This window comes from Aotus nancymaae, unplaced genomic scaffold (assembly GCF_030222135.1).
Source record: "Aotus nancymaae isolate 86718 unplaced genomic scaffold, 86718_ANA_hifiasm-v0.15.2.pri h1tg000033l, whole genome shotgun sequence".
Taxonomy (NCBI): Eukaryota; Metazoa; Chordata; class Mammalia; order Primates; family Aotidae; genus Aotus; species Aotus nancymaae.
In genome coordinates this window covers 26,270,916-26,297,937 of record NW_026988447.1, presented here as the reverse complement: position 1 = coordinate 26,297,937, position 27,022 = coordinate 26,270,916, and the positions used below count along the sequence as shown (strand labels likewise).

At 39.9% G+C, this 27,022-nt stretch overlaps 1 protein-coding gene across 2 annotated transcripts in view; it reads right to left on the bottom strand.

Moving 5' to 3' along the window:
• The window catches only part of TBC1D9 (TBC1 domain family member 9), a 139,993-nt gene that overhangs the window by 47,317 nt on the left and 65,654 nt on the right, over positions 1–27,022 (bottom strand). Inside the window, exons 1-8 of one of the 2 annotated variants that reach the window (XM_064383856.1) lie at positions 21,010–21,061; positions 20,004–20,053; positions 11,852–12,080; positions 11,180–11,441; positions 9,126–9,333; positions 2,699–2,905; positions 1,626–1,796; positions 584–734 (exon numbers count right to left, since the gene is read on the bottom strand). In XM_064383856.1, the coding sequence (XP_064239926.1) occupies positions 584–734; positions 1,626–1,796; positions 2,699–2,905; positions 9,126–9,333; positions 11,180–11,441; positions 11,852–11,981 (1,129 nt within the window). In that variant the 5' untranslated portion in view covers positions 11,982–12,080; positions 20,004–20,053; positions 21,010–21,061. Of the gene's footprint in view, positions 1–583; positions 735–1,625; positions 1,797–2,698; positions 2,906–9,125; positions 9,334–11,179; positions 11,442–11,851; positions 12,081–20,003; positions 20,054–21,009; positions 21,129–27,022 lie in introns of those variants that run through there. The other variant, XM_012443228.3, reaches the window with a different exon arrangement.

Sequence of the window (27,022 nt, the reverse complement as noted above, 5' to 3'; positions counted from 1 at the left end):
ATTAAAGATCCCAGGGATATACTCAGTGCTTTGGGATGAGAGGAAGCAGTGCGGGCTTAGCCTGAAGGATCTCTGGTTTCTGCAGCAGGGCTTAAAGGTCTAATGTGACAGACTGATTGACAGGCGTAAGAGCCAGGTCTACGGACCAGTAAAGACAGATGGCTCTTCACCACTGGTCCATGGACGTGTCCCCTCCTGTCCTCCCTACAAGGTATGATCTAAGGAGGCTTTTATTTCCAGTACAGACTCTGGCCTCACCTTTATGGCTCCAGTGATGACCAAAGACTTCAGGAGGCGGCAAAAATAAAAGACCCTGACCTTCTTATTCCTCTCATTTCTTTCCTCCCACTTCCCTACCTGATGACTGCTCTGAGGATGTGCCACACTTAAACATTCTCAATGAAGCTGACGGAGCTGGGAAAGGAAAAAAGAACTCCCCAAGTCACAAAGTATTCTGCTCTTTTACTTCAGGTTAGCCTTACTGAAGAACCCCTGAGGCATGACTGAAGGCACAGGGAGGCCCTGGCGTGGAGTCCCACAGACTCTGACTGACGCCAGTGCTCCCAGCCCAGGGCCGCCTTACCTGATAGCAGCAGCCAGAGCTCCCCGCGCATGCTCTCGGGGATGCCCTTCAACACCAGCTCCCGCGTTTTCTCTGTGCGGTACATGCAGATCCCTTGCCCATACTCAGCAAAGTGAATCTTCCAGGCTTGCTCTTTCAGAAATTCTTTGGCCTGAAAGGGATAATGAAACATTACTACATCCAAAGTACCCTGAGGATGGTGAAGAGAAGAGTGATAAAGGTCAGAACATGTTCCCTGCTGAATGGAGTGACAAGTTCCAGAAGAACTCATGAGAAAAAGGAACTCAGATTTTCTGGAGTTCTCCAATTTTACACATCTATCATGGCCTGCAGCTCTGCCATGAAGCTTTTGGGCCCAGAGTCAGAATCCTACTTACCTGAGATTGTATTTATGGTTTTAAGTTTATACCCCCAAGTGAAAATAAGTTAATGATGTTTAAATATGGGCTGAGAAATCATGTATCTATTTGTTGGTTTAACTTAAGAATGAGTTAAAAACAAACAAGACCAAAAGAAGTCACATGTACCCTCTATAACTCATCTCCTTCCATGAAGCCACTGTGAAAGTTGTAACATATTTAGACAAAAATCTGTTGAACTTACAGAAAAATCTTCATTTACGGCCAAGCGCAGTGGCTCACTCCTGTAATCCTAGCACTCTGGGAGGCTGAATCACCTGAGGTCAGGAGTTTGAGACCAGCCTGACCAACATGGAAAAACCCTGACTCTACTACAAATATAAAATTAGCCAGGCGTGGTGGCGCATGCCTGTAATCCCAGCTACTCGGGAGGCTAAGGTAGGAGAATTGCTTGAATCTGGGAGGCGGAGGTTGTAGTGAGCCAAGATCATGCCATTGCATTCCAGCCTGGGCAACAAGAGCAAAACTGTGTCTCAAAAAAAAAAAAAAAGAAAGAAAAAGAAAAGAAAGGAAAAGAAAAATCTCCATTTACATAGGCATGTGTGAATTTATAGTAAAAATAAACATTTTTAACGGCATTGTTCAAATCTACAGTGTTTCAGGGAAAAGTGAGAGGCACCCACCAATTTCGGGTTGAACTCCTCGGGAGACCGCCGCCGATACATGGTCATCAGGGTTTGCGTGGCTGTGGGGACGCTGTTGCCGTTTAGGTTAAACTGGCGTTCTCCATCAGCATCAGAGCTCGTGCTTCTCTGGGGGCTGGAGGAGACGAGGCTGCTGGGTCGAGAATACACCTGTCAATGCAGAGAGGAACAAGAAATTGGGAGGACATGGGCAATAAGAACCTATTTCTTCAGTGTCTTCTGTATGGTTACCAAAAGCTACGTTATTTTTTCCCATGATGTTTCTTGCTATGTGAAGAAACAGGAGAAGAGCAGCAAGCCATTATTTTGGCAGGGATTAGACAGGTGGCTGGGTCCCAGGCCGCAGCACTTCAATGCTCACAAGTTTCTGAATCTTCATGTTTTAGATGCATATTTGCAGCAAAATGCTTGGCCATTTGTCTCTCTGATTTGCATGTAGGCAAAGCATGTCATGGTTGAATCAGCAGCTATGGCTGCCTCATTGCCCCATTGAGTTTCTGGTGCCTCAGAAATGCCCACATAAGCTTGGAGCAGGTGAATGGGGACAGGGATGTTATGTGCGAGCTTACCACCTTCAAAACATGTTTCATATGCCAGTAACTTCTTCTAACTATTCAGCTAGTTACCTATCTTTTCAGGGCTCCAGTTTACCTGAATGTTGGTCCAGGAAAGAAGTCCACAGGGACCCAATATGTATTTTATCATAATAAAATTATCATAATGATGTCGTATTTCAGGTTGGAGACTTTATTTAATGACCTCCCTACCATTCTCGACAATGTCACTATATGGATCTGAGTCACTTGCTATGTAACTAGAACAGATTCCTTAAGAATTTTTTCAACTATAAAATAAAAGTGTTATTTCAGGTGATCTATAAGGTTCCTTCTAAACCTATGACCCCAAATACAAAGTCCTTGAGATTTAAATGAGATATTGCTCTGGGCATCAGATGCAAAGTTTAAAGATTAAACAAAATGGGCGAGGAAAAGAACACACTTGGGCACAGGAACAGGATAAACCAGAAACACTTTCAGGTGTCTTGCACAGACCTCGTCATCTGAACTGTTGTAGCTTCCTGCAAACTCCTTGTCAGAATATATTTTGGAAGTCGTCTGTTGCAGAAAATCTGAGATCCTCTGCACTAGAAAGTCTCTATCTTTCAAGTTGGCAAATAGGAAGGTCATCCTGTTTCGAGTGCTGATGGATAAGGGACTGGGGAGCACACTGGAGCTGTCTGCCTTTTCCACAATTGTCACCTGAAAATAAATGGGAAACAAAGAACATTATTTTCTAAGAATTACCCAAGAGCAGCAGCCTATGAGCAGCACTAAAGAAAGAATGTGAAACTTTCATTATTCTGTAGACGCCACCTACATTTTATTAAGGCAAAACTGAGACTCTGACTCCGTGCCAGTAAAATTAAACAGCTCAAAACAATCAAACTGGAGCTTATACTAGAAACTGGAATCACCTTGCTGGTTTTTCTAAATCAATGGTTCAAAATTAGGACTGTTTTTTCCTCTCAGGAGACATCTGGCAACATCTGAAGGCATTTTGGGGTCTCACAAGTGGAAGGATGCTACTGGCATCTGCTGGTAGAGTCCAGGGATGCTGCTAAACATTCTATGGTACACAGGACAGCCCTGTCATCCCACCCACCCCAATGTAAGCCTGTCCCAAAAGGTCAATAGCTCCAAGGTTGAGAAACCTTGCTATGAAGGAATTATTTGATTTTCATCAAAATTTCGTAGAGCTGTAAGAGAGAGGGCTCCTACCTGCTTCATCAGCCATAAGAGACAGAAAACCACCCATGATACTGGTTCCTTATACCAAGCTTAATGTTGGGATGGTTTTCAAAACACCACGAATACTTCAAATATTTCACTTATACTCTAGGGCTTTTCAGCCTTCATCTTCTACCCCTGCAAAGTTTTAAAGGGTCTATTCCAAACAGACATGATGTAAACAGCTTAACTGCAACCCTATCTGAACTACCAGACCGTATGTGTGTGCACGCATGTGTGTGTGCTGAAGTCTACCACATTGGGGAAATGAAAGGAAAGGAAGACATCTGTTTTAGCTCTAAAATGAAGACATATATGAGTGATTTATAATAGGATTTTCATCAACTGGAAACTAAGATAAATGCATTAAAACTTTTTAGTGCATTAGAAAACAAATCTCAAGGCAAGCACTAGAAAAATGGTTTATTTGCAGCAGCTCTGACAATACACTTAAAGCTTTTTTCCCCTCTTCATTTCTATGTGCAAGCAGTCTAGATAGGTTTAACTTTAATCTGCTCATTAGCATTTTCATGTGAAATATATTTCCTCCAAAGTAGAACTTTAGAAATGTTTTCCCTACTGAAGACTAAGTAATCTATTGAAGTGCCTAAAAACTCTTGCATGCCTCAAAAAATTGGTCTGCCTGGGGTCTATAAAGGGAAAAACTGCAGCATCTGACTTCTGTTTTCAGAATATATGTATTAGAGTATATATAAGATTCCTTTAATATATATTAAATATATTTATTAATAGATGACATATATAAATGTAAATTACATTAAACATATATTATAGAATAATAAATATATATTTATAGGTATTAAAGGAATCTTCTGAGACACCTGAAGTTGCACATAAGGATTTTCTTTCTAATGCAATAAATGCTAAAGGAGAAAAATACCTCCTTTTCATGAAAAGAATTTTCCCATAACACTTAAGGCATGTATTAAAGAACACTTGTTTTTTTAAAATTCACAAAAGCCCCTTTCTCACATCACATTTTGACTGGCGCTTTTGGTCATGAGGTGTCTGGGATAAATGGGAACTCGCAAGGTTAAATTATGTGTCTAAAACGCAGATAGCTATGTGGATCTTGATAAAGTCAAAGTGAAAAATTCCTTTATCTTGCTGGATCTTGTATATAGAAAGAAGAAAGCTCCCACATAAGACATATAAATCCTCACAAGGCTTAGAAAATGTTTCTCACTGATAAATGAGTTCTAGCAGGACTCTATCACATAAGCTCCCGCCACCAGGAAAGGAAAACAGTTACATTAGAGTCTTCTACAAAATAACAAGACATATTTTCATTACCAACTGGAGTTGTAAAAGAGACTACAACTTAATCAAGTCTTGGTGTTTAATATGAAACACTGTAAAGTAATTTATGAATGAAAAAAAGGGCGGCACATGACTCATGCCTGTAACCCCAGCATTTTGGGAGTCCGAAGTGGTCAGATCACTTGAGCTCAAGAGTTCAAGATTGGCCTGGCCAACATGATGAAACCCTGTCTCTACTAAGAATACAAAAATTAGCCGTGTGTGGTGGCACACGCCCATTATTCCAGCTACTTGGGTGGTTGAGGCAGGAGAATCACTTGATCCCAGAAGGTAGAAGAGAAGGCTATAGTGAGCCAAGATTGAACCACTGCACTTTAGCTTGGATGACCGTGTGAGACCCTGTATCTAAAAAACAAAACAAAATTTCCTTCTTTTGTGGCTCAGTAATTTCTTCACAATATATAGCAACATGATCCTGGATAAATGCTTACTTAACATCTATTGAGTGGGTCTACCTTAAGTCAATATGCAGAATGTATGTTAAAAACCTCCAGTCAATATTTCAGCTTATTTATAAAAAATTAAATGAAACAATTTTTGGTCTACACAATCCTAAAAGTGGGCATTCCATGTAGGATGTAATATTCCCAGGGAGGTCAAGCAGCCTGACTCAGTTCTGAAAAGTACCCAGCTCACGTGGAGGTCACTCTCCACTCAGACCCCACACAAATGGTGGAGGCAGTCCCGTTGCTTTTCTGACATTATCATTAAATAAAGGTAATAAAAATTACATTAAGTCTTTTGCTTCTTCCATTAGTTGGGGTGGGGCTCTACCATTAATATGTCTCAGAGTCGTCAGTTCAAAGAAAAGGCAACTGCTGTCTCACTGAGCGCTTCTTTAAAGCTGCATCTTCCAACCACAACAAGCTTGATTTCTAAATGCTACCTCTGCAGATTGCCTCTCTTCTGATTTACCCTGAAAAATATAGTCATATTTATTATCTCGGCTCTACTAGAGAAAACTAGTAAGCAAAGAGAGGCTGAGAATATTAATCATCATTTTCTCAACTCCTCCGAGATCTCAACAGTGATCTCTAAATCACACTAAAACGTAAACAGAGCTAGCTGGCCCCAACAGCCGGGAGGTGGTAACCAGAAGGACCAGCAGGACAGCAGATGCCTTGACAGCAGCTTCCAGACCCTCTCTGCTCCTCATTTCCCTCTGGATAAACTGAGAGTGATGACTCATTCAGATTCATAAATAGCATATTCATGGTATTCTTAATCCCAGAACTGGTTTCCCTAGCTGGTATAGGTAATGCTGCTTTACTACATTTGGGTAGCACTTGATGAAGAAAATAACATTCAGAATTAGGCAAAGAAAATTATATTTAGTAACATCCTATAGCAAAAACTACTAAGAAGGTTAAAATTTGGTGGAAAAATTTACAAATTGCATTTCATAGTCAAATGTAAACTGTTACATTATTCCTGTCAGAATTCACCCACAACATATCCTGACCTCAAAATGTGTGACAACTCCAGTGAGCCGATCCTATGACAAGGAGAGCTAGGTTTGTCAGTAGCCTAACATTTTTCACTCTTTTGATGCACCCGTTCGACTTCTGCTTGCAATTTACAACTTAAGGAAAATTATACATATGTTTGGGAGAAAACTAGAAGCAACAAAAATGTCCAACCATAGGTAACTGAATGAATAAACTATGTGTATACACTTGACAGAATAAACTGCATGTATTAAAATTTTAATTATGAGCTGGATGTGACAGTGTATGACTGTAATCCCAGCTACTAATGGAGCTAAGTGGGGAGGCTCATTTGAGCCTAGGAGTTCAGGTCTAGCCTGGGCAATAGAGCAAGACCCCTACCGCTTAAAAAAAAATTTACATTGTAGAAGAATGTGTGTGTGTGTGTGTGTGTGTGTGTGTGTGTCTGTGTGTATTTAAATTTCTTATTTTTTAGAGATAAGGTCTTGCTCTGTCACCCAGGCTGGAGTGCAGAGGTTCAATCACAGCTCACTGTGATCTCAAACTCTTGGGCTCAAGTGATCCTTCCACTTCAGCCTCTCAAGTAGCTAAGACTACAGGCACCCATCATCATGTCTAGCTAATTTTTATTTAATTTTTAATTTTTTTGTAGAGATGCGGTCTTGCTATGTTGCCTAGGCTGGTCTTTGAACTCCTGGCCTCAAGCAATCCTCCTGCCTCAGCTTCTCAAAGTTCTGGGATTACAGGTTTGAGCCACCACACCTGGCCTATAGAAGAATATTTAATGATTTGAAGGACAGTTTAAGATATACTCAACGTTAAAGGAAATAAGTAAAACTAAAAATTCTCTATGAAGTATTCTACATCTAAATTATATAAATGACATATACACAGCAATGCAGAGGAAAAAAAACTAGAAAGCGGTACAACAGAATGTTAATATTCCTCTCAATAGTGGAACTGGGGGGACTTTTTTCTTTTTGTTTGTCTATACTTTTACAAATTCTGTGATAAAGATATATTACTCTTTTTTCCCCTCATTTAATTAAACGTTTATTCAATGAAAGGATGTATAGATATATTACTCTTAAAACAAGGAGTTGGGGAGGGATAGCATGGGGAGAAATGCCAGATATAGGTGAAGGGGAGGGAGGCAGCAAATCATACTGCCACGTATGCACCTATGCAACAACCTTGCATGTTTTCCACATGTACCCCAAAACCTAGGGGTACATGCAATTAAAAAAATGCAATTAAAAAAAAAAAAAAAGAAAATAAGAAGAAACTGTGCTTAAGTAATTTAAAAAAGAAAAAAGTAAGGGAGACAGAAACTTGAATCCTTTGCTAAAGGAATGTTAGCAAGGGGACAATCCTGATCAAATGTCCAAAGCTTCTGGCCACCTTAGCTTCCAGAAAGGACCAGGTAGGTTGGAAGTTGTCAGGTTAGAAACTACAGGGCTGCTGGCCCCTGCATTGCCCTTTCTCTGACATCCTAACCTGGGGTCTTTGCCGACTCCAAACCTCACAACAAAGCTTCCAGACAAGTACCAGAGTAAACTATCATCCCGGTGTTAGGATGGAACCCACCTCCACCCCAGAATGATAATAATGTTTCTTAGACTTTACTGTGCATAAGAATTGGCCTGTAAATTTATTAAAACAGAGATCTAAAACTTGGAGAGATATAGATTCAGAAGCTCTGGGATGTGCTCAAGAATCTGCCATTGTGACCAGCAGCATGATGGTTCTAATGCAGGAAATCAGCAGAGCAGAGCCGAACAAACACGTGGCTTTCTGACTCACAACCTAGACTGTCTCCTTTAGAACAGGATGACCCCAGACTGTGAGCCAGGTACAATAACCATGTTTTCTAGTTTCTGTATTTGATGCTTTGACATCTTGGGGCCTTGCTGACCCTGGAGGAACTATTCTACCCAGGGCTAGCCAATTTCTAGAAAATTGCTTTCAAAGCAAATCAACGAATAGGAGCCCACACCCCAACCACTTCACTGAATGCTCATACTCAAGGATAGTCTTTCCCTGCCCTTTTCAACCTAGGGACAATTAGGGACTACCATATGTCCCAGAGCGCACTGAAATTGTTCAAACTATCCAAGCCTAAGCCCGTTTAGTTAGTATATCCCATTTCTTCCCTTGAAATCACATAAAGGATTTTGTCCACATTTCTTTCCCTCCTGCCTCCTCTGACCATGGTGCCTCCACATATGGTCCAGCACATAGTATGGCATGCCCTTGCATCGCAGGGTCTGTGCATAAAACAAGCTATTTCAATAGCACTCATCCCCTGATTGCTGGCCTCATCAAGCCTGAATTGTAATAAAACCTCCATTTAGGCCAGATGCAGTGGCTCATGTCTGTAATCTCAGCACTTTGGGAGGCCAACATGGATGGATTACCTGAGGCCAGGAGTTCAAGACCAGCCTAGCCAACATGGTGAAGTCCTATCTCTACTAAAAATACAAAAATTAGCCGGGCATGGTGGCGGGTGCCTATAATTCCAGCTACTCAGGAGGCTGAGGCAGGAGAATTTCTTAAACCTGGGAGGCAGAGGTTGCAGTGAGCTGAGATCATGCCACTGCACTCCAGCCTGGGTGACAAAGTGAGACTGTCTCTAAAAAAAAAAAAAAAAAAGGAGAAATAAAAATAAAACCTACATTTAAAAACCCACACTGCTTCTGGAAGATGAGATCTCACAGGTCCCAGAGTCACAGCAGTGACAACAAACGAAAGAGTGTAGGTGCCACCAAAGACGCATGAACATTCATCTGTGTTCAAAAGCCAACCAACTGTTGGTAAAAAAAAAAAAAAAAAAATTATCCCTGGTTCACCCACAAAAGTATTACAAATAAAACTTAAAATATCAATTTTTATCAGACACTTACCTCACGGAGTGGGATAATGAGGCTACATAAGTTCTCCTCCTTGCTGGTAAAACAGATGTAATTTGTGGACACAAACATCTGCCCCAAAATGTGCATTTTGTTAAATGGAGTCCAGAGGGTACAGTCTGTGTGGCCATCTAATTTTTCATCTTTGGGCAGCCGAAAAAGTGCTCGGTATCGCTCACTTTTTGCCCTGGCATCAAGGTCACTGGAAAGCGATAATTATAATTTACATAAGAAAATGTTTTTATACCTTCTAAATTATGCAGCAATGGAAGTTGCCCCAGCCCATTTTTCCCCTCAATCTTTCTAGACTCGTCCCTGCCTTCTCAGCTTTCTTTATGCTGGAGTTGACGCCAACCTAATGATCCAAAAGCATAATAAAATTATCTTACTATATTTCAGACCCTTGTATAGTCACTTACAAAAAATGTCTGTAAATGTTAAAGAATCTTAGGAAAAATAGGCCTGAACAGGAAACTCCTCCTCTTTCTATAGAAATGCAATACGCTCTCAAGAGGTCATTGCATTCACTCTTATCCAAAGCCACTTTGGGGGCCTTATCTTTTAAGACCTAATGAGAATGCAAACCAGCCACATGAATCCACTGAGCATCACTGTCCACCCTAAATCGACAACAAAACTGCATGAAAAGACACAGGAACAACTCACCTTTGGCAACTATGGCTTCCAACCTTAACTGGGGTTTCTATTAACTACTGTCTTTTCTCTAATGAGTTATTTGTTTTTGTTCATCATGTCAGTTGTTTAAATCTCTCCCCTCAAGCTTCTACCTGACCTCAGCCTCTTGATGGTCTAGTTTCTGATGTCATAGACAAAGAAGGGCCATGATGCAGACAGAAGCTGCCTCCAATTCCCTACCTTCTGTCACCAAAATCACCTCCATCCTTACCTACTTACTTCCTCTCCATTCCAAAGGAAGAGGTATTATATCAGGACACATAAAGCATCCTTTCCATGCTTCTCTACAAAATGTCACTTTTTAAATTACCCATTTTTCTTACAGCTTTATCTTTATGTCCCTTACTGTCCCCACACCTACCCCTCACCAAAATACTCTTCCCATCTGCCTCCTTGATTTGATACTATGTTCAAATCTTTTTCATTCTAAAAAAGAAAAGCAATCCCCCTCATTTTCCACAGAATTTCTTGAAAAAGAAGTCTGTATTTGCCTAATTCCCTTTCCTTGTCTTTTGTTATTTGATCCACTGCAGTAGCAGCATCTATCTTACACTGCTCTTTTGAAACATGTCTCAAATCACCAAAGACATCTTAATTACAAAGACCTCTTGTCAGGTTTCAACTACCAAATGTACATCAATGATTTCCAATTTTGTATATCTCACTGGACTGATCTCCAATTAGATGAGCTACAGGCACCTCAATTCAACATAATCAAAACTGTGCTATCGTATCCCTTGGACATGCTCTTCCTTCTCTCATTCCCCGTGTTGATGAAGGGTAATTCCAGGCACACAGGCACACAGGTCATCAACTTTCCATCGCCTTCTCTCTAGCTCTGCTCTCACATTCAGACTTTGAGGCTTCTTTGTAGCCTCTCCTCATCCCATGCTCTGCCACCTCCTAGCCATGTGATGAAGTTACTTCTCCCTGTGTTTCTCCTTGTGCTTCCGTCATCATCATCTTCCCACTGCCTGAAATATCCAGACATGGATATGTACCTGCACGGGTAACTTCTACCACCTCTTCAGAGTCCAGTTCAAAGCAGCCTCCACTGAGAGGCCTTTCTTACCCACTCACTCCCTGACCTGAGCTTAGGCTACCACTCCTGACGTGTGCACCCACAGCACTCTGTTCATAGGACCAGAAGAGTGCCCACTGCCTTGTGCTGGAGCAGATCACGTCTGTCTCACTTTAACTGGTAGTGCCTCAGCTAGTCTTTTTTAGATTTGAATCTATACACAGAAAAGTGTTCAGAACCCTTGAAGTTGGTCAGAAAAGGCTACACTGAATAAATGAATGGATGAGTTTCTCATTTCTAAAGTCTAGAAGACTCAAGGTCTATTACCCACCGTTTTAGAGCAGACACTTTTTTAGGCGATTTCTTTTTGAGTTTGGGCAGGGATCTATCTTGTTCAAATCCCTCGTTGTCTAAGAGTTGCCTCATGGCTATGTTGGCGAGCTGCTCCATTAACTTGAAGGTCTCATTAATGTTGAGGAATACAGAGAAGAAAAGCTCACTAGACCGTGTGCTCACTTTGATCACATCAGGCAGAAGCAGGGTGGCATTCTTCTCCAGCTGAGTGATGTCTACCCACCGGATGACCAGTTTCGCTGAACATAAGGAACAATGCTGGGTCAACATCTGATTCCTGAAAATCCTTTCAAGGTACTGCAGGCTCACAACCCCACTCTCCCATCCCGCTGAACTCCTTTGAGTTTATAAACCATATTTGTTTTGCTTGTTTGTTTTAAGAGAGAAATCTGGGCCACCTGAATTCTGAGGTCAAAATGACTATAGATTTAATGCATGTCTACTTAATTATACCTTTAGAGAGTCTTTATTACTCAGTGACCATTTTGAACTGAAAAATAATTAAATCACTTAAGTAGTAAAAATAAAAATTACTGTTGACTTAGTTATAACTACAGATTTATTTCTGATATTTTGATGTGGTTTTTGAGTTCAAGGCAAACCACAGTAGAGTTTCCCAAGTTTCCTACTGAAATTTTGGATGACTTACCTTCCCTTCCCATAAGAAAAGAATAAAAGCAAAGGTGGTTAATGCTGAGGTACATCCAGCCCTGACGGGGGACCTTCCCCTTCCAGTAGCTACAAGAGTAGTAGTTTACGAGTTTCTCTTCCTCTGGCATCCCAAACAGCCTATGGAATTTCACAATGGCTTCTTTAAACTTCTCCGTGTCATCATCTTCCTTCACATCATTGATTTTGTTGTATTCTGCAATGATGCCCTAATAAAGGATAAAACACAAAGCACACAACTGGTATTAATACAACTAGAGCTGTACATATTGCCAAAGAAAAGATTTCTAAGGCTAGAATTAAAAAAAAAAAAAAATTGATCAACGCTCCTCAATGGCAACCCCCAAATTCTAAGCCAATTAACAAGTAGTATTTGTGTACTAAAATATTTTCAGATAACAATATAGATTTTATTTTTATTGGTGATAATTTTATTTTAAAGTTTACTAGGACTGAAGCCCATAGTTTTACTTTACAAATGAAGAGGTACAAAGATCTTGCTAGTCCTAGTGTTTTTACTAAGCTCATCATGGTAGAGTTGTCTCAAAAGTCAACTTCTACCTTTCTGCAAGATCAATAAAAATTCACCATGAATGAGCAAGAGAGGAAAGATCAAATACATGTCACTGTGTTGGCCACACACTCGGCCACACTGACACTCGGCCACGCTGACACTCGGCCACATGCTCACTGTCTCAGGGCCATGAATAACACTGGGGAACCTACGGAAGAGGAACAAGTAGTCTTCGGAGCAGAAAAGGGGTGAATATGGGAGCAAAAATTGACACAGGATTTTTGGACAGTTAGACAGGAAATGAAACATTTGCATAGCAAGTGACCAGCCTAATCTACCGTTCGATCATTATAATAACTTGAGAAACCATTTCATTGTTACCCAGTTCCTCTATAATTCCCAGAAAATTGGCTTCTACATATATCTCTTGATGAAAAATGCTCCCTTGAATTCCACCTTTGACTTTGTAATCCTCAAATCTCTCCTGCCTCATCTTCATTTTCTCTGATCTCAAGGTAGCACTGAAAATGCGTGACCTTCAGAACACGAAAGTCTTGGGTTCAGGTTCCAACTGCATCCCTGTGTATCTGTGTAGCTTTCGTCAACTTCTCAGATTCTCACTGGCATGACTGAGCCCTCTGTATCCCAAGGATAGAAAATTGCAACTGCCTCCTCATACCTGGAATTCCTGCTTTTGGGCTCTTAAAGCTTCTAGTGCATCCTTGATGCTCCCTAAACATTTATCTTCCTAAAGTGGATTTAAGCACAAAATTCTTACCAAAATCCTGAGTGGTTTCTCACCACCACCAATATAAAGTCCAAATATCTAGATCATATATACTTGGTTTAATTTTTTAATTTTAATTTGTATTGCAGACTGGCTGCTCCTTGTGAAGCAGGGTAACCCACAGGCAGTGTGCCCAGAGTAGCCCAGGCCTATGCACATTTTTGGATCCGACCAATGCTGCAATGTTTTCTCACTATACTACATCTGACCCAAATGTTCCATTAGTAACTGTGCTTCAGCCAGCCTGAGGCACCCTTGGGGCCTGAACGTGTCATTTCTGTGCTTTCCCACCTTCTTGCTCTAGTCCTCCCATTTCACATGCCTAAAATCTAGAATTAGACTGTTCTCTTTCATGATTCCTACCAAGTCCCAAAGTCTGGTTTAATTCCCACCTCCTTGTGAGCCTTTTCTCAACTACGATTCTTTCCCCCCACATTAAGTAATGTTGATTCTCTCTGCATTATGTATTGAAATCATTTCCTGAATTTTATTTCCACTGCAGACCTTTCACCCTGTTGCCACTAGTTGTGATGCTGCTGAGTGGATGGCAGGAGAAAGGGCTTCAGTATTCCATAATCTCTGTCACTGTCTAATTCTAGTTAAAAGTAAGCGTGTAAACAATAACCATGACAGCAAGTGGTGGGCTAACTATGCAAACACAGCCCCAAGACAAGTCTTCATCCTATTCTTCTAACAGAAAACCACCCCACAGTCCAGGAATTACTATGTAATAGTTTCCCAACCAGCATACTGGCAATATTCTCCACATTCCAATTTATTTTATATGGCCACTTTCTGAAGCAGATCTGACTGTAGCATTCCCACTTTAAAATCTTCCACAGGCTGTCAGTGAAAGGGAAAAGAATCTGCACTAAATCTTATCCCATAAAATGTGTTCTCAATTTTCCCAAGTCAATCGTTCCAGCTCCAGCATAAATACCACGTTCCCTGTGAAACCAGACCAATTCCAAATGAGTTCTAAGCATTCTCACATCTAGGTTGTCTTAATTTACATGTTGGTGGGAAATAGTGTGTTTATATATTCTTCTACCACTAAATATGAATTCCAAAGATAAAGAGTGTCTCGAACATTTTAATCACCAATATCTAGCACTTACAAGATGTTCGATGATATTATTAAATGAATACATGTTGTTTTTTCAAAATAAAAGGTATCTTAAGGGGCCATATCTCAGTCTTCATTGTAAAATCCAGAGTTGCAGATTTCTAAATCTAAAATTGTTTCAGAGTTAGCAATGCTTGAACAATTAGGTACCAAGTTGCTGACTTCTGTTCCTCTGTCATAATGGAGGGCATTATGGATAGCAATAGAAGTAGCAATGTGCTTCCCTGGAAACATATCTAAAAGGATATTTTCCTCTAATTACTATTGATATGACTCCACCAAGAGAACAAAGACATTAAACTCAATGAAGGCCAGGAGGGAGCTCAATTTTGGACCCAGGATATTCTAGGGACCAGGAGGTGTTGGTAGTGTTACTCATCCCAGCACAGTAAAGGAAGAAAAAAACTAAAAAAATTAAGAAAAAAAATTTAAAAAAAGAACTTCAGACAACTGAAGGCAGCATGAGGGCATGGGACCTGTGGGTGGGAAGGAAAAGTCAATTTAGAAGAGGAGAGGGAAGGAAAATGCCTTTCGTAGTTGGCAAATGCACCTACGGCCTATGTGACATTTCAAAGTTGTCACATAAATTGTGAAAAGAGGAGGATCAAAAAATGTATATGAATGAAAGATTAAATAAATGAGTGAGTACATAAAAGTAACTGAATGAGAACTCACTAATAGCAGCAGCTGGGCCCCCAGGCAATCCCTAAAGGCCAACAACTGAGAGTAAGCCTGGAGATCCTCAAGTGGGCTAGCATGCTGTTCTCCTGGGCTACTGTAGTAACGCTCTTATCTAAAGTCAAATGAGGAGGAATGTGAGTATGAGTGACATATAACAAACCAAATGAAAGCTATACATTTTGAGCAGAACTATGCTACCTAAAGATCTGTTAGATACCACATTTCTAGAATGCTCATTGAAATTTTAAAACGAAAATGCTTTTAAACATGAGAGGATTTATGAGGCTATACAGCCAAGACCATCACTCAGAAACACCCTAGGGTCTAATATACAAGACAAGGCCTTGCCAACTCATTTCAACAGTAAAGCTAATCGTTTCCATAAGTCTACAATCCCAACTTTCCCAACTCTAAGAAAACAGGTAATTTAGAATGTAGAACCTTTTCTTAGTTGGCTATAATTTTTTAGCCAGGTAGACTAGATTATGGAACAAGGGGATAGAATCGCTTCTTCCCAGGTTCTACAGGTTTTTCTACAGATTTGACATAATATAGAATAGGTCATTCCAGTTCTAGGCAACAGCTCCTCATGACTTTGGAAAATCCTATTATATCAGATGTTCAATATAAATTTAAATATACAAAAAAACATTGACAGGTAATTTACAAAAAGAAGAAATTTAACTTAGCAAACATGAAAAAATATTCAACCTCATAATAGCCAAAGACAAAACCAAAACATTAAGACTTTAACTTCTACCTACTATATTTGAAAAACAATTTAAACAACCAAAATGCTGAAAGCAAGCAATGGTGTAATCACACAAAGATTCTAATATACTGACAATATTTACTAAGGCCTATTAAAAATACTTAAACTACTTAACTAATTCAGCCACATTTTATAATCTATCCCAAAGGGGGAAAAGCACAGGCTGTGGATAAAGTTATACTGTTCGAACAAAAGTATTAATGGGATTTTTATTTGTGCCTGCCACCCACCAGCCTAGAAGCTAAGGTGACTTCTAGAAAGACAGAAATGGTAAAGTCAATTACAGAATAACTAAAAAGTATATAACAATATTATAGATACTGGTCAAGGAAAAAAGCAGAGAACAAAATTATATGTACATGAGACTACTATTATGACAATATGCATACTAGAAGTATGGAGGCTGGCCATGGTGGCCCAGGCCTGTACTTCAGCATTTTGGGAAGCTGAGGTGGGTGGATTGCTTGAGCCCAGGAGTTCAAGACCAGCCTGGGCAATGTAGTGAGACTCAGTCTCTAATAAAAAAAATTATAATAATTAAGAAAAAGGAAGTCTAGTAAGAAACACACAAAATGCTACATATGGTGCTTGGATTATGGTTGCATCTGTAGTTAACTATTACACTTATAATTTATAAAAGTTTATTAGGTCTCAAAACAAGTTTGTTGGTTCCCTTGATTATTAAACAATATGTGAAAGCTTAAACCATTCATTTGCACATGAATGACATTCTTTCACACCTAACTGCATTAATAGCAAATCCCTCCTTATAATTGGTTTCAGGGGAATTAAATCTGACATTTTTGGTATAATACAAACAGTGAGGAAAATGGCTGTTTGACATAATTGGTCCTTCTTTGTTTTACTTATTTATTTCTCCTGGTTTTTGTCACTTCTAAGCTTTAGTTTCTTCCTACAGTTCTTTTTTTCTTTTTCTGAGACAGAGTCTCATTCTGTTGCCCAGGCTGGAGTATAGTGACGCAATCATGGCTCACTGCAGTCTTGACCTCCCAGTCCAGGTCATCCTCCCACCTCAGCCTCCTGAACAGCTGGGACTATAGGCTTACGCCACCACACCCTGCTAATTTTTTGTATTCTTGTAGAGACAGAGTTTCACATATTGGTCAGGCTGGTCTCGAACTCCTGACCTCAAGTGAACCACCCGCCTTAGCCTTCCAAGGTGCTGGGATAACTGGCGTGAGCCATCGCATCTGGGTCCTACAGCTCTTTATTTGTGCCAATTTCATAAAGATGTTAGCATGTGAGAGAAGACTGTGCAAGGAAATCGAGAACCTCAAATGGCTCCTGGATGTGTCTTCTCTCTACCAACTGGCAGAACCTTTCATCCAGCCCTCCCACATGATCAAATTACAAACCCTTAGCCCCTTTCCAGTCACATTATTTCCAGAAATTCAGACACATGACTCAGAAGTGAAATGAAGATGCTATGAAATCTGGCTTTATCAACAACACAGCTTGCCATTACGCAAGACTTTCTTGTCTATCTGGAAGTTGCCATCACCTCCTTGGAGATGATTCTGGTAGGGTTCATCTTCAAACTGGTCCTTGCCAATGTCTCCCCAGGTTCCATTTTAATCTTTTCCACTACTTTTCTGATCTCTTTACTAAGGATGCAGTTGACCCTTAAATCACAAATCATGAAGCCATGATACAACATTCACTTGGAGAGGTAACGGGTGGGAGTGGAGGAAGAGGTTGATATAATTATATGCGCCTTTGGACTGCTCAGTCCTCATCAATTTTCTACGGTGCAGCTAAAATTCAGCTCTCTCTTTCAAAAATATCAGATTCTAAGAAGCAATGAGATTCTATTTGTAGTTTTTAAAACTTCTTTTCACGTTATAAAATTACATGTTCACATAAAGTTTAATGAAATGGAAAAAATAAAATTGAGCATTCTTTGGAATTTTAATGAGAAGCACTCTGTGAGACCACTTAGAATTCCTCCTTAACCTGGATGTGAAAGGCTTTTTAACAATTACTAAAAAATCCAGATGCTATAATTCAAAGTATTGGTAATTTTGACTAAATAAAAATTTAAAACTTTGCATGGCAATAATTATCATGAACAAGTCAGAACAAAGGACAAACTGAGGAAAAGTGCCTACATCACACATCAATGAAGAGTCAACAGCCTTTATATATAAAGAACTTTTAAGAACTAAAGAGAAGACTAGGAGTCCTATAGAAAAATAGGCAAAAATCATGGGCAGTTTACAGATGTAAAAAATAGCCCTGAAACATATGAAAACATGTTCAGCTTCTCATAAATGAGACAAATACAAACTAAAACAACCCTCCCTGTCAGATTGGTATAAACTCAAAAGCTTGATGATCCACATTGCTGGAGAAGCTGTGGGGAAGGAAGTACTCCAATACATGCCTGTGGAAACGTAAAATGATGCAACTTCTGTGGAGGGGAATTTGGCAATATTAACAAAACAACATGTTTCTGGCAATACTGTTTCTGGTATCTGGCAATGTCGCTTTTATGAGTTTATCCTAAAGATACAACCCCCACAATACAAAATATACAGGCATGAAAATATATATGTAGCATTATTTATAGCTGTGAAACACTGGAAACTACTCAAATGTGCCCCCATAGGTGAGTGGCCTGAATTAGCTATGTTATATACACACATAATATGTGGCTGCAAAAAATAATGAGGAGCTAAAAGAAACATGGGATCCTGGACTGGATCATGTAATGAAAATAACATGGAATTTAAAAACTGATAAAGTCTACAGTTTAGTTAGCATTATTGTACTACTTAATATTATATTTAGCTAATATTACTACATCAGTGTTAAGTTCTTAGTTTGGATAAATATACTACAATATATAAGAGGTTAACATTAAAGGAAGCCCAGGGTAGGGTGTATAGGGATTCTCTGCACTATCTTTGCGGTTCTTGTATAAATCTAACAAGTATTGCAAAATTAAACAAGGAACTATTAAAATTTTTAAAAAATGTATAAGAATTATATGAACTGATATGAGGTATTACCTGGGAGGTATTAAATTAAAAATGCAAAATGCAGAGCAGCATATATATGTAAAACCTTATGTGTAAGGATTAAAGGGAAATAAAACTCATATATCTGCTTACAAAAAGAAACACAGGAAAGATAAACCATGATGATAAATAATGATCAAGTTGATTATGAGGAATTAAGGGAACAGGGTAGCAGGGATGCAGGAGGGAGTAACACTTTTGGAGACATATCAACAATTTCTGTATTCAAAAAAGAAAAAGAAACTAACAATGTTAGGAAGGAGAAAGAACCTAACAGCAAATTGAAACAAATGGGACGAGGAGGGTAAAAGATGACCCCGGAACATCTTGTTATACCACAAGTAAGGAAGTGAATTTTAAAAAAAGAAGACTGGCTGGGGATGGTGGCTCAAGCCTGTAAGCCCAGCACTTTGGGAAGTTGAGGCAAGCGGATCACCTGCGGTCAGGAGTTCCAAGACCAGACTGGCCAACATGGTGAAACCCTGTCTTTACTAAAAAATACAAAAAAATAGTTGGGTGTGGTGGTGGGCACCAGTAATCTCCGCTACTTGGGAGGCTTGAATTGCTTGAACCCAGGAGGCAGAGGTTGCAGTGAGCCGAGATCACCCCATTTGCACTCCAGCCTGGGCAACAAGAGTGAAACTCCATCTCAACAAACAAACAAACAAACAAATAAATAAATAGATTAAGACTGTGACAAGGACAAAGGAGGCAATTTGTAGGGGCTCCCTCTAAATCTGGGATAGTGTGAGTACCAAAATAATTAAGTCCAGTAATAAAAAAAAAACTAGAAAATATAGGAATCCAGAAGTCCATATTACAATCAAGAAATAATAAATGGAGTGAAGGCTCTTGCTTATAGTGGAACAAGAGTTGACAAATGGTAAATGTCAGAGAGGCCTGAAACTGAATGAGCATTATTTTATAAAAATTACCATCTTGTAAGCTATCACAGTAAAAACTGGTTCAGATGAAAAATCATCAATGGATCCATCCTAAATCAAGAGGGAAATTTTGACAAGGAGTAATATATTTGTGTGGCCTGAAAATGTTTTCTTACAGAAAACTGTTTATTATTTGCAAAGGTAAAATTAGTAACTCTACAGTTACTAAGTGGATATAACAACTTGACTGGGTTTATAACACCAATGAGGGGCAAATGAGTGTCGTGGGCCTCAAGAAATAATACCACGAGAAGGACACAGGCTCACCTATACAGTATTCCATCCAGGAATGCAACATCTGAATCAATTCATAATATCTGACAAGACACAAAATGAAAACATTCTAGTAAAAAATCAGAATTGTATACTTTAAAAACTTCAGTGTCATAGAAGACAAGGAAAGGCTCTGGAAGTATTCCAGACTGAAGGAGACTAAAGAAATGAAACCTAAATGCAATGTCTTCCTAGATTATAACCTGTACTGGAGTGGGGTGGGGAAGGCTGTAAAGGGCACAAGTGGGCCAACTAATGAAATTAGAATGTGTATCAAATATTTTAGTACTAATGTGAAACTTACATATAATGTTAAATACTGCAGCTGATAAATATAGTGCTGTTATTTAATAGAGTATCTTGCATGTTCTCATTCACATGTGGGAGCTAAAAAATTTGATCACATAGAGATACAGTAGAATGGTAGATTCCAGAGGCTAGGAAAGTTGTGTGTGTGTGTGTGGGGGGAAATGAAGAGAGGTGGGTGAATGGTTCAAACTTAAAATTAGATAGAAGAAATAAGTTCTAATGTTCCATAGCCCACTAAGTGACTATAGATAGCAACAATATATAGTCTATTTCAAAGAAGCTAGAAGAGAGAACTTGAAATGTTACCAACACATAGAAATAATAAATATTCCAGATGATGTATACCCCAAATACCTTGACTTGATCATTCCACATTCTATGAAGTAAAAAATATGCACATGTAACCCACAAATGTGTAAAATATCATGTATTTATAAAAGAAAAAAAAGAATATTGGTGTAAGAATATTTCCTATTCTCAGAAAATACACCCTGAAGTATTCAGGAGAAAATTCCTTTCAAATAGAGAGGAGGGAAACCCACACATGAGAAAGCAAATGGGGTAAAATGTTAACAGGTGAATTTGGGTAAAGTACACAAGTTACGTATTATTCCATTTGTATTTTTACAACATTTCTGTAAATTTGAAATTATTTCCTATTAAAAAGGTATTTTTTCTTTTATCCCACTACCTGTATTTTTCCTCTCACAAATGTGGTGATATCATTCTCATTTTCAAAGATGGAGAGTGTCTGCAAGAGATTTTGCTCAAGCCATTCCCAGTGTTCAGTGATTTCTTTCCTGGAACCACCTGTACAAATGAAAATAACAATAGTACATGTCAGATTTCATGCCAAAGATATTTTTAAAACCAGGCTCACTTTGTCAATATATTCTATACTGTCAAAGGAGACTATTGGTCCAAGAGCTCTGCCTTTAAATGCTTTCTCTCCTCCAGAGGACACACACACACACACAAGACATTTAAGGATGTGGAAACGCAAGAGTTAAGTGCTGTGTTATAATCAAGTTTGATCAGGTGAGTGCAGAGGCTTTGAGGACACTGTTTCAGACCAGAAGGCAGCAACATTTCTCAAATTCACTTTTCCGGACTAGAATTTAGCACATCCCTCCCCTTTCCTCCCTTCTAGAATTTGCACTTTACAGAGTAACATAGATCTTATGATACTAGGTTACAGTTGTTAAGTCGAAACAATATCAGAGCTTTGGTATGCCACTGGAGATCTGATGTAACCACCTCCTATAATGGGCAAAAAATTACTCTCACTCACTTCAATTATGAATGAGATGAGAAAATGGACTATCGCTAGGGAATAGCAGGCTGGCTCTCATTAGCACAGTTGCCTTGAAATGTAATGGGATGAGGTCATCCTTGCAGCCTCAACCAAGTCACCACATTTTGGTCAGTAATAAGCAGCATTTCAGATACCTCTTCTGGCAACCTCCAAACTTAAACAATCAGCTTTGTAGCATATATAATCACTACTCTGTTTTTGCTCACAGATGCAGGTATAATAGGTATGACATCAGGGTATGGGTATAAAGACACTGGACTAAATTCCCCTAATAATTGTTAATCTTCTCATAGAAAAACAGTTTTTTATAAATTGTCCATATGTCATATATGTGTGTGTGTGTGTCACATATATATCTATGTCTCTACATGAAATTGTATGCACTGTTCATTCCAGAACTAAAGAGTTTGTGATTCCATTGATTCATCCTTCAGGATTCTCATTCGATTTCCAAGTTATATTTTAATTGATTTCTTAAAAGTGTGTTTTCTCTCTGTTCTTTGTCATCAGTGAGATCTCAGAATCTCAATCTGATTGCTGACAAAGAAAGAAAGACAGGAGACACAATGTATCTGCAATTACACTCAGAACTGTAGAAGCAGAACTAAAATCTCTGAGAGAATGAGAAATTTGTGTGTGTGTGTGTCTGTGTGTGTGTGTGAGAGAGAGAGAGAATGAGAAATTTGTGTGTGTGCGTGTGTGTGTGTGAGTGTGTGAGAGAGAGAGAGACAGAATGAGAAATTTCAGATACACTGAGTAAAAGCAAAACAAAACCCACATTTAACTTTCTTTTACTTTAAGACTAAACATCAAAATTGCCTGCAAGGGATGCTTATCGAAGGATAAAAGGCAGACGTCAGCTAGGTGCAGTGGCTCATGCCTGTAATCCTGGCACTTTGGGAGGCCAACGCAGGAGGATCACTAGAGCCCAGGAGTTCAAGATCAGCCTGAGTAACATGCGGAGACCTGGTCTCTACAAATAATAATAAAAAGTTTAGTCAGACATGGTGGCATGTGTCTGTAGTGTAGCTACTTGGGAGGTGGAGGTGAGAGGTCCACATGAGCCTAGGAGATTGAGGTTGCAGTGAGCCATGATCACACCACTGCACTCCAGCTTTGACAATGACACAGTGAGACCCTGTCTGAAAACAAACAAACAAACAAACAAACAAAGCAGATACTTAGTGGAGAAGAGTCCAGTGAAAACACTGAAGAATACATCACTCTTCTTCCTGGGTATTTTCCACACTTGCTCTTTCAGGGCCATAGGCAACTATATGTGAAAATAATGGGATAACTGTTCTACAATGTCATGGTAAGACCTTGAAATCGGGACATCCGGGTACCCCTCTTTCTCTGCCACCAGTCAGCTGGGTGACTTTAGACAGGTGCTTAATCTGTCTCAAATTCTGTAAAACTGAGATAAATTAAAAACACAAAACTGGCTGGGCGCAGTGGCACACTCCTCTAATCCCAGTGCTTTGGGAGGCAGAGGTGGGGGGATCACTTGAGGACAGGAGTTTGAGACCAGCTTGGGCAACACAGTGAGATCTTCATCTGTACACAAAATTAAAAAATTAGCTGGGAGTGGTGGCACACACCCACAGTCCTAGCAACTCTGGACGCTGAGGTTGGAGGATAGCTTGAACCCAAGAGTTTGAGGCTGCAGCCATGATGGCACCACTGCACTTCATTCAGCCTGGGCAACAGAATGAGACCCTGTGTGTGTGTGTTTGTGTGTGTGTGTTGTGGGGGAGTTGGAGGAGAGGGGAGAGAGAGAAAGAGAGAGACAGAGAGTCCAACAAAACAACGAAAACCTTTACCCATCTCAGAGAAATACTGTGAAGATCACAAGGGGTAATGCCTGTAGATACACTGTGGACAGTAAAAATACTGTTCAAATGCAAAGTACAATGCCTATTTGAAATATTTAGGGAATGAGTCATTGTGGAGTTTGAGAGCTTTAAAATACTTCAAACTTAAAAATTTTAAACACTAATTGGAAAATTTTTTCAGACATACGGAGCCCTTCCTTTTCTGTAATCAGGTCGCCACCATCACTAGCTGTGACATGCAGCAGACACAGAGAGAGCCCTGTGCAGAATAAATGCCAGCCATGAATCCTCCACCCGGCTGTTCCATCTGTGCTTGTGGCACTGTCAGATGGACTGCACCTTATGACAGAAGTACTCCTGGGAACCACAGGACTGCTGAGTTCTGCAGACCCAGGAGTCATAATTCACCTCTGTTATGCGTCTTATCTGTCCCTGCCTACGTTGACCACAGATGTGTCTTGTAGAGTCTAATCAGGATAATCTGGTTCTTAACTGGTATCTCACCATGCTCTGCCCTTTACCAAGTAAAGGGCAGAATTCTATGTAATCCAACACTATTCCTTGGTTGTCATGGATAGAAAAGCCCATCAGCCACAAGACCTATCAGCTTTGCACATGCTGCTTTCAAAACCTTCCCTTCTCCTTCCCTCTGTCCTCCCTCCTTTCGTCCCTCCCTCCTCTCTTCACCTCCCTTCCCCTCCTCCCCTCCCTTTTCCTCCTCCTCCCCTCCCTCTCTCTTTTTTTTTTTGAGACAGGGTCACCCAATGTACTCTGTCGCCCAGGCTGGAGTACATTGGCATAATCTTGGCTCACTGAATCCTCAACCTCCTGGGCTCAGGAGATCCCATCACCTCAGCCTCCCAAGTCGCTGGGATTACTGATGCATCCCACCACACTAGCCAATTTTTTTGTATTTTCAGTAGAGACGAGGTTTTGCCATGTTGCCCAGGCTGGTGTGAAACTCCTGGCCTCAAGCAATCCACCAGCCTTGGCCTCCAGAAGTGCTGGGATTACAGGCATGAGCCACCAACTGGCCCAGCCTGTGTGCTGTATGCATAAAGAAAGCATAAAGGTTTCTTTGTGCACACATTTCTATGTGTACATCCCACCACACATACACCCATAGCAGAAACGGTATATGCCCATGTGAATGCACTCATTCAATAAACATCTACTTGTACCTCCAACCTTCACTGACATATGAAGGTCCACATGGCTAATGTGTCTTTCCCACCCCATCTTCAAATAGTCATCTGAGTAATCTTGCACTGAGTTCAGGTTTACTATCATTGTTTCCCCACCTGTTGCCTCCTCTGCTGTCCCAGGACCTGCTGTCCCAAGCTGCCCTCTGTCCTCATTTCCATAATCCCTACCATCCACTTCCATCATTGTTTTCACCACTGGCTCTTTTCTCTACTGCTCACTATGAGGGAGGTAATGCCCACATGTCCATCTTCCTTCATCAGCACTAGCCCCAAACCTATTGCTTCTGCTTGTGCTGTTTTTGTTCTGTCTTCCATCTCCTGTTCTTCCTCCCACACTTGTCAGTGTCACATGAAAAGGCTGGCCTTTTGGAGTCATCACCAGCCACTCGCTGCTCCCACATATAGGAGAGGTAAGTCTCAGGATCTTCAAGCCTTTCGGCGTGCTCAGTGCTTTGGGGCTGCTTCAGTACTGCCAAAAGAGGTTTGGGAGGTTTCTTCTGGCTACGTCCAAGCCTAAGACTCAAAGAGTTTCAGAAGACTGGATTCCATGACTACTGTAGCAGGGACTCTGAAAGTAAAGGTCCTGGTGTGATGGCCTGGTAAAGGGCAGAGCACGGTGAGAGCACCACTCAAGAGTCAGAAGAACTTTGTGTATTATTCTACGAACTCATTATTATCATATGCTATTTTAGGAAAGAAAAAAGACAAACACCATCAGCAAACAGTAGCTTTAGGAACCGAACTATGGATTCCTATCTGTACCCAACAGATACTTTCTGGAGAGAATAATGTAAAAGTATCTTTTAAAATTTATACTTACTGCACAAATGCACCGTATTCTTTGAACACTTTTCTAAATGCACAAAGAAGCAGTGAGGACAGGTGTTCCAGCTCCAGGTTCTGGTCACTAAAAGTATGAGGATCCCTAGAGCCAAGACTGGATTCACCACCACCATCTGAAGATGCCAATCCGGTAGAAAATACTTCTGAAGGAGGTGGCCACTTCTGTCCATTTCTCATCCCAGAAAAATAGGGTCCAAGTTACCTCTCAGAGATAACAGAGCAAATGCCGCTTTTTTCCTGGACTACTCCTTATAAACCAGTGAGACTCCAAAGGAAACATGTTTGAATCACCAATGTTGCTTATAAATGGCTCTTCCATTTCTCAAGTAAGTAAGTACAAGTGCTGCAACAATTCAAGTCTTAGAACTTGTTGTTTAAAGTGAGATAATATGAAGCTCTTTTGTCATGACTCTGACAAGGAACTGATCTATTTACCCGTCAGCTAGAACAAACTGTGTTAGGACACTCAAAAGAGAAACGAAGGGCTTGGCTGTCGATTTTTTGGAAACGCCCCATTCACAGAGATGCAGCAGGAGAAACAAGCTGACCTGACTGTGTAATCAGCTGGAATAACAAAAAGCCCTCGCATTGGGTATGAGAATCCTTCAGAAAATGCAAGTCAAAGCATTCTGCTGTGGCTAAGAACCAGATCAATGCTTGATAGCCTTAAGTTTATTTAGACGTTGATTTCTAAAAAATAAGAATCTTTACCATTTAGAGCAGTTTTTTTAGGGTAATGGCCAGAGGCCCTAAATATATACCTGGGCAAGTTTTTTAATGCTATCTGCGATGATGAAAAATATGAAATTATCCTAGTCTAATTATTCATCTAGTTTGAAATCTAAAAGTCTTGAAGTCTACTTGAAACAAACAGAATCATTTTGGGGGGTCCATCTTCTATCACATCTGGCCTCTGAGGATTAAGAACAAAGGTTTAAGCTCCATTGGTAGATATTTGGCAGATATTTCTTTTGTGATGCATGATTCATAATACATTTTTTTTCTTTTTACCTCCTAGGAATAATAATACATTTTGTTTCTGGGACTGTAGAACTTAAGAAAAACCTGTATTGCAGAATAACTAAAATGTAAATTCTCATTGATCATAAATGTATGTATGCACATGTGTAAGTACATTTGTATGTATATACATAAATAAAAACCAATCATCACATAGCAGAATACAAAACAAAACAAAAACCCAATAAGCCTCCAAGGGATTAAAAAAGCAACTGACCCAGTCTTTTCAGATTCAGAGCAGCCTATGTGGATCACTGAGCTCACAAGAATAGCACTTGAAGCTAATTAAATAAAGGGAACCAAGTGAAGAAATCATCTGTATTATGGCCTTATCCAATATAATCTTAGTCACAAAGATGATAATTTTGAAGTTTCCCCACCAAATGAAGGCGAGAGTATTACTCCGCACGCTGGAGTAATCATTTAATCTGTCCCTGTATTTACCAAGCCACCTTGTACTTTCTACACCCAGAAAAATTATAAACT